The 12,328-nt window shown below is 28.3% G+C and overlaps 1 protein-coding gene across 1 annotated transcript in view; it reads right to left on the reverse strand.

The window, feature by feature from the left end:
* Window positions 1-8,717: 8,717 nt before the first annotated feature.
* Window positions 8,718-12,328, reverse strand: part of LOC122508867 (adenylate kinase isoenzyme 5) — a 254,215-nt gene continuing 250,604 nt past the window's right edge. Inside the window, exon 13 of the mRNA XM_043622465.1 lies at window positions 8,718-8,967. Coding sequence (XP_043478400.1) covers window positions 8,738-8,967 — 230 coding nt within the window. The 3' untranslated portion in view covers window positions 8,718-8,737. The remainder of the gene's footprint in view (window positions 8,968-12,328) is intronic.

Raw genomic sequence — 12,328 nt, forward strand, 5'->3', positions numbered from 1 at the left:
CCAAGTTACAAAACGCAACGCAAAACGGTGCCATATGGGACTCCAGCCTCAGTTGTATAAAAGAATTTACATCAAATCCACTATTAAATATTGTTATGCACGTTTATTAATTTCAAAAAGGCAATAAATAAACAGTAGACTAAAATTGTTTTTTATAAAGTAGTTTAATTAAAAAAAAACATTTTTAAATTAAGTTACCATAAAGGTTTTATAATAGTTCATTTTTAGGGTTCCGTACACCTACGGTGTATCGGCGGAACCCTATTGGTGAGACTCTGTTGTCCGTAGCCAAATCGTGTCCCCCCCCTAGCGGCTAAACTATTTGACCTAAAGAGCTCAAATTTGGTACAGATATGTATTTTCACACGTAGATTACAGGAAAAATATAGAGAATGTGTTTGGAGATGATGGTCATAGCGTTGTCAAGGAAATAACAAGATTTTTGGCCAAAAATGCATAAAAAGTGACCATTCCCCCCCCCCCCCCTTAACTTCTAAACTATTCAACATGGAGGGCTAAAATTTGGCATACTGGTGTATTTTATCGTGAATATTACAGGAAAAATATAGAGAACTTGCTATGTATTAATGTCCATAGCGTTGTCAAGGGAAAACTAAAAAAAATTTTGAAATTTTTTTTTTTCTAATTTCTACATTATTTGATCTAATTAACTAAAAATGGGTTTATTAGTCTATTTTTACAGTCTGATCACAAAAAATATATTTAAAAATCTAAAAAAAAAATTAAAAAAAATTTTTTTTTTAGATTTTTTAACAAAAAATTTTTTTTTTACATTTTTTAAAAATTTTTTACAAAACTTTAAAAATAAAACAATAAAAACAGCAACAAATTTTGTTCCTCTACTTATTATTGTTTACAATATTAGATATATACAATACTTTAATTTTTTTATTTATTTTTTTTATCAAATGATATTAATATATTTTTTTAATTGTTTATTTTAATTCTACCAATTACCGATAAATGTTGCAAGTATTGTTTTAATATTTGTGTACGGAACCCGCCATAGCAGTGCGAGTTCAACTCGCACTTGTCCAATTTTTTTCTAATTTTTATCTCAATTTCTTTTTGGGCACCTTCTTGGAAGGTTTTTTCGAAGTATAAGGTTAGGTGTTGTGTGTAACTTACACCATCTGTGATCAACACTCAAAAATCTCCAGAAATGTAAGAAATATCTCGTATGGTGCATCTTGCCCCATGGTGCAACCAGCCCCACTCTCCCCTATACGTTTGTAATATGAAAAGATGGCTGACATTGGTAGCAAGAATTTACGTAAAAAGATAGATGGCGCTAGTGCGATAAAACGAAATAAACGCGGTAGCTCAACCCTAAACACTGCCCAACCCTGACAACTCTCCCCTAATCTATAACTATAATAATATTATAAAGTAAAATATTTAATTAAAACACATATATATGAATAAATATATTTGAAATATAAATAAAATTACGTAAAAACAGAAAATTTACGTAAAAATTCTAACTAAATCCATTTATAATTCATTTTTAAATTAGAAAATTTATGCTTAACATAAATTTTTTATATTACTATTTGATATGTGTAATAAAAATATATTATTGCTGAAAAATAGAGTCATCATCTGCTTATAAATCTACGAAATTATGTTTCATTATTTCATTATACTTTCTTTTCGAGGAAAATCAAGTATTTCATTGATTTCTTCTTTTTATTAATATAAATTATTAAATATTCGTTTTTAATAAATATTTTCATATTTCTATTATAGAAATATGAAAATTTTTATGTTATTAACGCTAATCATTTCTTAAAAACTAATTTTCTTTTTATATTTTACAACGCAGACGAAAATTGTTATAACAATAAATTATAATTTCAGAAAATTAAAAAGATCACAATTTGTCAAAATTTATCAACAGTGTCAACAATTTTTCCAAAAAGGTTCAAATATTTAAAAGAATAATTTTACAAAATATTGGAATTAGATTTATTTTTTACTTCAATTTAATTTAAATTTAATTTAAACTTTGTTTTTTAAATTGAAATTGAAATAAGTTTTTTTAAAAAAAAAAATTTTTGTTTTCTAAAAATTTAAATTGAAATTAATTTTTTTATACTAAATTTAATATTAAAATAATTTAATTTCAATTCAAATTCAATTAAAAAAAATAATTTCAATTTAAATTTAAAAAAAACAAAAATAATTTTAATTTATATTCAAAAAAACAAAATTAATTTTAATTGAAAAGAATAAATTTAAATTCAATTTTAATTTGGTTTATTTGAATTGAAATTTAATTTAATTTTGTTCTTTTGAATTGAAATTAATTTAGTTCTTTTGAATTTAAACTTAAATTAATTTTTTCTTTTGTATTTAAATTGCAAATAATTTTGTTTTTTTGAATTGATATGGAAGTTAATTTTTTGAAATTAATTTTGTTCTTTTGAATTGAAATCAGTCAAATTTAATTTAAATTCAAAAGGACAAAATTAATTTAAATTTTATTTAATTTTAATTTCAATTCAAAGAAAACAAAATGTAAAGAGAAAAAAATTGAATTTAAATTGAATTTAAATTTAACAATCTTCAAATAAATTTATTTCTTTTAATTGAATTGAATTTAAACTTAATTGACATTTTTCCAAATGTAATGTAATTTAAATTTAGTTCGAATAGAAACAATTGAATTGTGGATAAAAAGATGTTTCGTTGATAAAAATGGCTTTTTTCTTGTAATAATTCCTATTTTCTTTCGCGAAATTATTTCTATTTCATAGAAAACAGTCTATTTTTGTAAATATAACATTGTACATTACTTATTAATTATTTTCCATTTCATTTTCTTATCTAACAATTTACACGTACGGTTACTTATAAGTTACGCACATATTATTCTAAATTATAAGATTACGCACAGTTTTCTTTCATTTTTTTATAAATGAAATTTATACTGTCGGATTATTTATAAATAATAACTATTTAATTGGCAATGTATAATCTTGATGGACTTGAAAATCTTAAATTTCAAATAATCGAAATCTTGAAATAATTCTTTTTTTTCTTGCGATGTAAAATAAGTGAATTCGATTAACTGAATTTTCAATAGTTCCAGTTCATTAGTCTTGAATATACAGCCGTGAGCATTGTTCAGTTTAGCCTTTCTTAAAATACATACGTGTGCGATTACAAAAGTGAAAAATATTTTCATTTCTAACATTCTCTTTCATACAAAATATATAAATAAAGTGAAATATAAATAATAGGTTGAAAATGATAAAAATAATTCTATCAACTTGAAAAAAAAATTTTTTTTTAATTGAGCTTTTTTTTAGTTTGAGACTAGATTTTCTTTTTTTAAAAAGCAACTGTTTCGACAATTTTCTTCAACTTCTTTTTAATTAATTTTTTATATATGTTACCGGCAAAACCCGAAGACCAGGCAATTCGCGAAATGCCTAGGAAATTCAGAAATTCCTATGAATCGTCAGGAAATTCGGATAATTCCTGAAAATGTTAGGCATTTCGAGAATTGCCTAGGTAATTCGCGAAATAACGAAGCCAATTTAGGCAAATTGGAAATTTGATAATAATGAGCCGTGAATTAATGTAAACAAACACTTTACAAAATTTATATCTAGAAATAAATAATCAAATATCAATCAATAAGTATCTAGCGTTTTGTATTAATTGAACAGTCTTATTCAGTGTCTCGTTCGACATACTCGTTAAACACTAGCACGCAATTAACTTATTTGTTTATTTATAATTTAATGTTTTATTAAAAAATGAAAGCATATTAAATATTCTTATTAGATTCATAAAAATCAGTATACAATAAAACAATGTAATTCCCTATTTACGTGTGTCCAACGGAATAATGTACTTCGTGTGAGAAGAGTGAACATAATTCCGTCTATTTAAAAAAGTCATTTTTATGTAAAAGAAACTTTTCAAAATAACTCAGCAATAGAAAATATAATTTAATTAGGTCTTAGTTACTCAAAAAATGAAAAAATATATTAAAAAATATTCCCACTTTACTTTTCTTATCCTTACGAAAATCACCTCCAGTTATGTAGCTGTCACTCGAAACCAGGAAGGAAGAGTAAGGAGACCGAACTCTGCTTCTACAAATGTCTGAGAAATATGCACGAAAAGTGCCAGACTCACTGTGTTCTTAAGATTAAGTTAAATTTGATTGGCACTATACTGGCTTTATGCTGTCCTGTGTTCTAGTTGATCACCAATTAAGTCGATCATGCGCACTGAACTAAAGTTCAGTGTTGACATAGATGAAAAGTGTGGTTATGTCAAGGTAAATATTATATAGTTTAAAAAGTGTTAATTTTAAAAGCAAATTTATTTATTTGCAATTGTGATATTATTTAGATTTTCAAAATAATAAAATTTAATAATATATTTATGAAAAGGGAAAAATTTTGCGAAAATGGTTAAGAAGAATTGTGTTTATAACTAGAGTATATTTACATACCGTAGAAGGATAGAAGAGACTAATGTTTTTAGACTCTTTTTCTTTCTTTACATCCTGGCAGACAACACGACATTTTTTAAATAAAATAAATAAATAATTATTAAAACGAAATGTATTGTATAATTATGTATGTATCTCACTAAGACCGGCTAAATGTAAACATTAGATCTTACATCTCACTCGCACAATTTTTACGAGAAACAGAGACACAACACAGCTTATGCGCATGATCAACTTAATTGGAGGTCGACTAGAACACAGTGAGCCTGGCACTTTTCGTGCATATTTCTCTAAGATTTTTAAAGCGCTTTCTACACAGAGTTCGGTCTCCTTACTCTTCCTTCCTGCTCGAAACATACCGCTCAGTCGAAGTTTGCTGCGCAAGCGTAGCGCGCGCAGCAATCGAGCGAGCGAAAATCGCTGTTCTCCACAAGTTGCACATACTATTTTGTCCAACAACTGCAAAAAAGTTTTTTTATAAATAATAAATTTAAACTATTAATTTTTCAAAATTTTAAGTTGACTTTACTCGTTATTTATCGAAATCAAAATATTACAATGATGTTATAGCAATAACTGAGAGTGAAACAAAATCTAATTTTGAAAAAAATTTTGAAAAAATCTAAAAATAGAAAAAAAAATTTGAAAAAAAATTTTGGAAAAAATTTTTTCAAAAATGAATGTTTTGAAAGTGTCCCTAAAGATCCCCAGAGTGTCCTCAAAATTCTGTTCCTAAAATGTTCTAATTCTAATATAAAATAAAAAATCGATTAGTCAATTTCTCATTCCACCACCAGTGGGGAAATGACTTCATTTCTCCACTGGCCAAACCACCAGTGGGGAAATGTTCTACATTCCTCCATTGGTGCCTAGCGTACAATAGTTCTATTTCCACGAAGGCGTTGGACAAAAAATTTTATTTTGAGTACATAAACAAAATGTAAAAAAAGAAGTATTGAGTGGAGCGTTTAGGAATTGAGTGAAGCTCTGAGCCAATACGGATTCGAGTAAAAACCGTATTGGGACGTTTGACTCAATCTTTTTTTCATCCGCCGAATACTGTCTTATTTTAGCATTAAAATTAAAATCACATGACCAGAGTACACATTATAAATTGAAAGCACAATTGTCCTGGAATGTAAAAATGCCGATTTCGATAAGAAACAGTGAATATTTGTTAAAAATTGGTAAAAGCAAAGTTTGACAAGCGCGACTGAATTTACCATGTGAATAAATGAATTGGTAAGTTTAAATGGACGAAAAGAAATCTACTGTTACCGACAGAAAGTTCCTAGAGAATTGTTAAACAATGAAATTTCATTGTTTTGTTGAATTTACCACAATTTCTAGGAACTTTCTGTCGGTAACAGTAGATTTCTTTCAGTCCATTTCGTCCATTTAAACTTACCACTTCATTTATTCACATGGTAAATTCAGTCGCGCTTATCAAACTTTGCTTTTACCAATTTTTAACAAATATTCACTGCTTCTTATCGAAATCGGCATTTTTACATTCCAGGACAATTGTGCTTTCAATTTATAATGTGTACTCTGGTCTTGTGATTTTAATTTTAATGCTAAAATAAGACCGTATTCGGCGGATGAAAAAAAGATTGAGTCAGACGTCCGAATACGGTTTTTACTCGAATCCGTATTAGCTCAGAGCTTCACTCAATTCCTAAACGCTCCACTCAATACTTCTTTTTTTACTGGGTAAGGATAAGAAAAGTAAAGTGTGAATATTTTTTAATATATTTTTTCATTTTTTGAGTAACTAAGACCTAATTAAATTATATTTTCTATTGCTGAGTTATTTTGAAAAGTTTCTTTTACATAAAAATGACTTTTTTAAATAGACGGAATTATGTTCACTCTTCTCACACGAAGTACATTATTCCGTTGGACACACGTAAATAGGGAATTACATTGTTTTATTGTATACTGATTTTTATGAATCTAATAAGAATATTTAATATGCTTTCATTTTTTAATAAAACATTAAATTATAAATAAACAAATAAGTTAATTGCGTGCTAGTGTTTAACGAGTTTAACGAGGTGTTAGCGGTCGCACAATTTCCACCGGTACTTTGAGAAAACTGTAGAGTCAAATTCAGAGGTTCAAAAAGTATACACTTTTTCCTTTGCTTATGAAGAGAGTTAAATAGTCCTTCTAACATAAATTTTGAATTTATAATGGAAATCTACTTGTATATTCTCTCCCATTATATCTGAGGGTTAAAAGTTGCGCAGAAAATGTGTACGATCTGATGCGCGCAAAATTATTTTTCTGACATTTTATGTATTTAATTTAGGGGTTAGGTTGCCATATTTATTCATTTCGCGCTGGATAAGGAAGGGATTTCTCAAGATGGTTAATTTGTCCCTCTGTTATAAACTCGTTTTCCCTCCAAGAGAAATGGCACGAATATCTGTCAATGGTGTATTTGAACATTTAGATTGTTATCCAATAGCTAACTCTCAAATATGAACGATTTGTCCCTCCAGATGTTTAGTCCAATACTCCAGTTTTCTCAGTGTAGTGTATGTGTACTAGGGTGTCCGTTATTTCCGAAGTTAGCTATTTTCATTTGGGTATCGTCAAAATCGTTTCTTTTTGACCTAAAAACAATTCTAGAAACTAGAATTGTTTAATTAACCATTTAATTAACATGGGATTTTTGCACTTTTTAGAAAATAATTTTTATTTCGTTTATAATACTCTTTGACTAACCAACAATGCTTGATTTTGCTTCTACACTCGAATCTTGATATAACGAGAAGTGAGGGATCCAAAAATCTCGATATAACGACTGCGTGAGGGGGCCCCACTCTTAAACAATTTATTTGTGTGAAGTTAAGTAACTGCAATTAATGTCATGTGCAAAAAAAACGATGCTTAAATGTTTTCAAATAGTGGGGATAAAAGAGGAGAAATATTTCTCGTTGTAACGAGAGTTGACAGTTCGTTGTATCAAGAGCTCGTTATATCAAGATTCGAGTGTATTATGATTCCTTTAGATAGAGAAATTTTCATATTATCGCGAAAAATTCATTACACAAGTTTTAAAAAGGTCAATTTCATTTTTATTGATTTTTCTGATTATTTTGCTAAATCTACTTATTAATTAATTTTTATTCGGTATTTCATTGAAAGTTTCTTGTTTTATGCATCCAATTGGACCGTAACAATAATTTCAATTCATTAACTATCCAAGAATCAGACAGTAGACTAAATCCATTTCAAATCAGGCAGATCGACTAACTTCATGTTATAGAAAAAAATTGTTTTGCTTGTCATTCTTTTTTTTTGAGTATAATTTAATTTTCTTTCTTGGGTCTTGTAGATGGTCTTGTCCTCTTCACAATCCAGTTTGAAATTTGAAAAAATATTTAAAATGATAAAAATAGGGGATGATTTTCTGAAAATAAATAAGGTCAATTTTTTCAAAAACACCACCTTTTTTTGTTATCAAATTTTTACTACAAATTCTTAATATAATTATGAACATTTCCTATGAATTTCAAGCGGGCTAAACCATTCTGGCAATAAAGAGAATTTTTTTTTTGAACAATTTATTTTTACAAATTTTCAAATTGTTAACGTTTACGTCAACAATGTTATAACGATTTATTTGTTTTTAAAAATTTCTGTTAACAATTTGAAAATTTGCAAAAATAAATATTTAAAGAAAAATTCTCTTGATTGTTGGTCAGTCAAAGAGTATTATAAACGAAATAAAAATTATTTTCTAAAAAGTGCAAAAATCCCATGTTAATTAAATGGAAAAAGTATTGTTATTTAGGCAGGGTTAAACGGCATCGTAAAATTTTTTTCTAGTTTCTAGAATTGTTTTTAGGTCAAAAAGAAACGATTTTGACGATACCCAAATGAAAATAGCTAACTTGGGAAATAACGGACACCCTAATGTGTACGTTTTTTTATACGTACTTATTTGAAAATTGAAGTAAAAGAAAATTGAAAGTCTAACTTAAAAGTACTGCTGGCTAGTTAAAGAAAATCTTTCTTTGTTTCTTATTTTTAAGTCTTTAAATGTTTTATTCTTCTAATTTTTCAATTTTCAGTAAAATTTACTTCTATTTTAAAATAAGGGAGAAATTTTTTCAATATAAAAATTTTTTCTAGAAATTGATTTTAAAAATGCGAAAATATTTTTAATTATTAATGAAAAAAATCCCTCGATAGAGAAAGAGAAGTAAATTTGAAAATTTCTATTTTCTTTTATCCGTCGACTTCATTAAACATTGATCTTACTGGGTTCCTTTCATTATTCACACTGTGGCCATTTAAAGGCGCCACTCTATTGTTACCAGGAACAAATCCATTCGGCAAATGAACACCACCATTTTGAAGAAGATTCACTGTTCCTTTCACTATTCCATTTTTCTTCAAGAGACCGTTTTGATGAATTGGTTGATCGATTAATACTCCTTTGGCAATATTAGAACCGCCTTGAAAAAATAATTCCCTTGTATTATTTTCTTTTGTTTTAATTTCTCTAGTTATAAAAGTTAAATATACAAAGGCCGTAGCAGTATAAGCATGTAAAAAGTGCCCCCTCCTGGATTTGGTCCACACTTAGGGAATAATTTTGACCATTTTGACCTATTATGAAACTTATTTTCTCTAAAAAATAAAAAATTGATTTTTGGCCCCTAAATAGTAGTTTCCTATACAACGAAAAAAAAATCTCGATGGTATTATTAACTATGACCCTATATACTCTCTAAATTTGAATCAGCGAAAAGTCGCTAATTCACCAGCCCAGAGTATGCAGCTGATGAAATAGCGTATATACACTGATAAAACAGCGTATATGCACTGATTTTCCAGCGTATATACGCTGTTTCATCAGCTGCATACTCTGGGCTAGTGAATCAGCGACTTTTCGCTGATTCAAATTTAGAGAGTAACTATATAGGGCCTTAATCTTAAGGCAGTAGTCTCCTTTGGAAGGCGAAGAAAATCGTTTTTTCAGGAATTTTTTTGAAAGGGAAGGAAATGATTGCGGTAAACGAAATTTTTGGGTGATATTCTACTGTATTTGAGCTTCAAAAACCAACTAAATATCGTCTGCTACTGTCAGATGCTCGATGTGTTTATAGAAATTAAATATTTTTAAAGTTGAAAAGTTTTTCAGTGTTTACATAAATTATTTATGTAGGTATTTTCATAAATCGTAACAGATAATTAGTGTTTGTGTATTTAAATGCATTTCTTTAAAATGCAACTCACAAATGACATGACTCCTCAGCAATTCTTTGTTCTTTTTGTGAAACAATTTGCTTTCAATATTCATAACTATTTTCTTAATAAATGGCAGCAACAAATATTACAATTTAAATTTGTGATTTTTGTTTGACCGAATTAATTAATTTGTTGAGTAATGAGAAGGCCTAGATTTTTATAAATTTCATTAAAAAACAAACCGTATCTAGGCCTTCTCATTACTCAACAAATTACAATTTAAAGTTATTAGTCAAATATTTAAAAGAACCCTTGGTTTAAAGAAAGACAATTTATGTCCTTCTTCAATTAAAAGAGAAGAAGTGCATTTGTCCACTATTTAAAATTACAAAAATTTACTGCTGTAGGTTCTGTCATGTGTTCTTGTTTACAACCGAAGTACAATTTTTATCCACGAGGGGCGTGACGTCCGGGAAAGTAAGACGAGAGGACTTGTAGTACGAAAAGGTGGCACACTTTTCACATCATACTGGCATGACCGTTAAGTCTCCTTATATTACTCGATGGTCGTACGATGCATCTGAAACAGTCAAACCTAATTTGCCGCTATTTCGACGATTTTAGAGCCGGAATTGACGTGTTTTGGGTTTAATCGCCACACAAGAGAATTGAACGCTTTGTTCTAATTTTGAGTGTGTGTATACACCTTTTCAGGTGTATACAAGGTGATACAAGGTTAGGTAAACAATAGAACGCATGAAGGGGCGGAGCGTGCGTGTTGTGGTCTGCCCGAGCATTCACACGTGCTCGACGATCGGTCACAAAATCTGTTCTACCTTCGAAAATATGTCAAATTGGCCTCTAAAATTTTAAAGACATATTCTTGGATAATTTTGGAATAGATTTAAGACACAAAAAAAGTCGATTTTTTTAAGCCTATAAAGGAGACTACTGCCTTAACCTAGTAAAAGTAATACCCTAGTAGAAATTTGTCCTAGTTATTATAAAGGAACTGTCCAGTCACGCTTGAAATTGTCTAGTTACTTTACAAGCCAACTGGAATGGAGTGTCACGCTTTTTTCATCAAGTTATTATCTAGCCCAACTTTATAAATTCTGGTCAACGGTTCTGTAGAAAAACTAGACAAATTAATTCTTTTAAAATACTGAAAATTTGTTTAACATTAAGATTTACTGTAGTTTACACATTTATTTCATGCAATTAATATAAAATTTCTATTTAGCACCAAAGAAATTCAATAAAAAATATTTTTGGAAAATTTCTGTATCCATTATAATATACATAATAAATGGAATAGAATAAAAATTATATAATATTTTAAAATTTTTAATTAATTAGTTGAATTATTATATAAAAATAATGTAAATAGTAAATTATTACATGTAATTTTCTATATTACTTTTTGATTTTTAATTCAATTAAAAAAGAATTCTAAATTCGAATATCCTAAATATTTACTGTTTTCAAACAACTTCCATTTTTTTAATGCACTATTATTAACAATGTTACGTCAAAACGAGAAACCTTTTTAAATATACCTAGCGTTCCTCGTTTTAAATTAGTTTCATAAATGAATCTAATTTGGGATGAGGATAAGTCAATGAGCCTACTAAATGTGAGAGAATAATTTATTTAAAAACCAACAAGAAAGAAAAGAGTTGACAAAATTACAATGAGTACAAAATTATGAATCTTACTTAAAGAATAACGATTACTGGTGGTGTGATGATAATCTCCTGTTTAATCTCAATGGTGTTGAGCACTAGACGAAAAGGGGCCTTCTGCTTGTTGTCCTTAATGGTTGGGCATTAATCCTCTTGTTTACACTAATGAGATAGTGTATTGTATTTTGAAAATATCTGCTTTCTTCCAGACGGTTGTCGCCTCTTGAGCAAATTTCGATGGTTCGAAATTTGGAATGTGTTGTTTCAATATTAGATCTTTGATTGTTGAGATTATTTCCAATTTAATAATTTTGGAAATTAATGTAGGAAATTATTTGCTGATGAAGAATTTTAATTAAGGAAGATTTCGACTATATCAGCAATTAGTGACATCTATTAGAAGTCAATTGAACTCTTTGGTTTAGAGTCAGGTGTTATTCTTAAGATAATTATTCCGATATGGTTGTCGGTAAATAATTATATTTTTTGAATTTTAATTTTAATTTAATATTTTAATTTTAATTTTAATTCTTCATCAGCAAATAATTTCCTACATTAACTATACAGCTCTTCGACTAGTGTATGGGCTTGATCTGAGATTATAAGAAACGTGAACGTCCAGGCTGTGTTGGCATGGTGCATTGGTAGGCGTTAGTCCCGCGAAAGGCAGCTATTAACTGGGGTTCGAGTCCTCACAGATGCACAGTGCAGTCGTTCACGCAGCTTATTTTTTCAGATCAAAAATTAAAATTCAAAAAAAAATATAATTATTTACCGACAACCATATCGGAATAATTATCTTAAGAATAACACCTGACTCTAAACCAAAGAGTTCAATTGACTTCTAATAGATGTCACTAATTGCTGATATAGTCGAAATCTTCCTTAATTAAAATTCTTCATCAGCAAATAATTTCCTACATTAACTATACAGCTCTTC

Source organism: Leptopilina heterotoma, unplaced genomic scaffold (genome assembly GCF_015476425.1).
Source record: "Leptopilina heterotoma isolate Lh14 unplaced genomic scaffold, ASM1547642v1 Lhet_58, whole genome shotgun sequence".
Classification (NCBI taxonomy): Eukaryota; Metazoa; Arthropoda; class Insecta; order Hymenoptera; family Figitidae; genus Leptopilina; species Leptopilina heterotoma.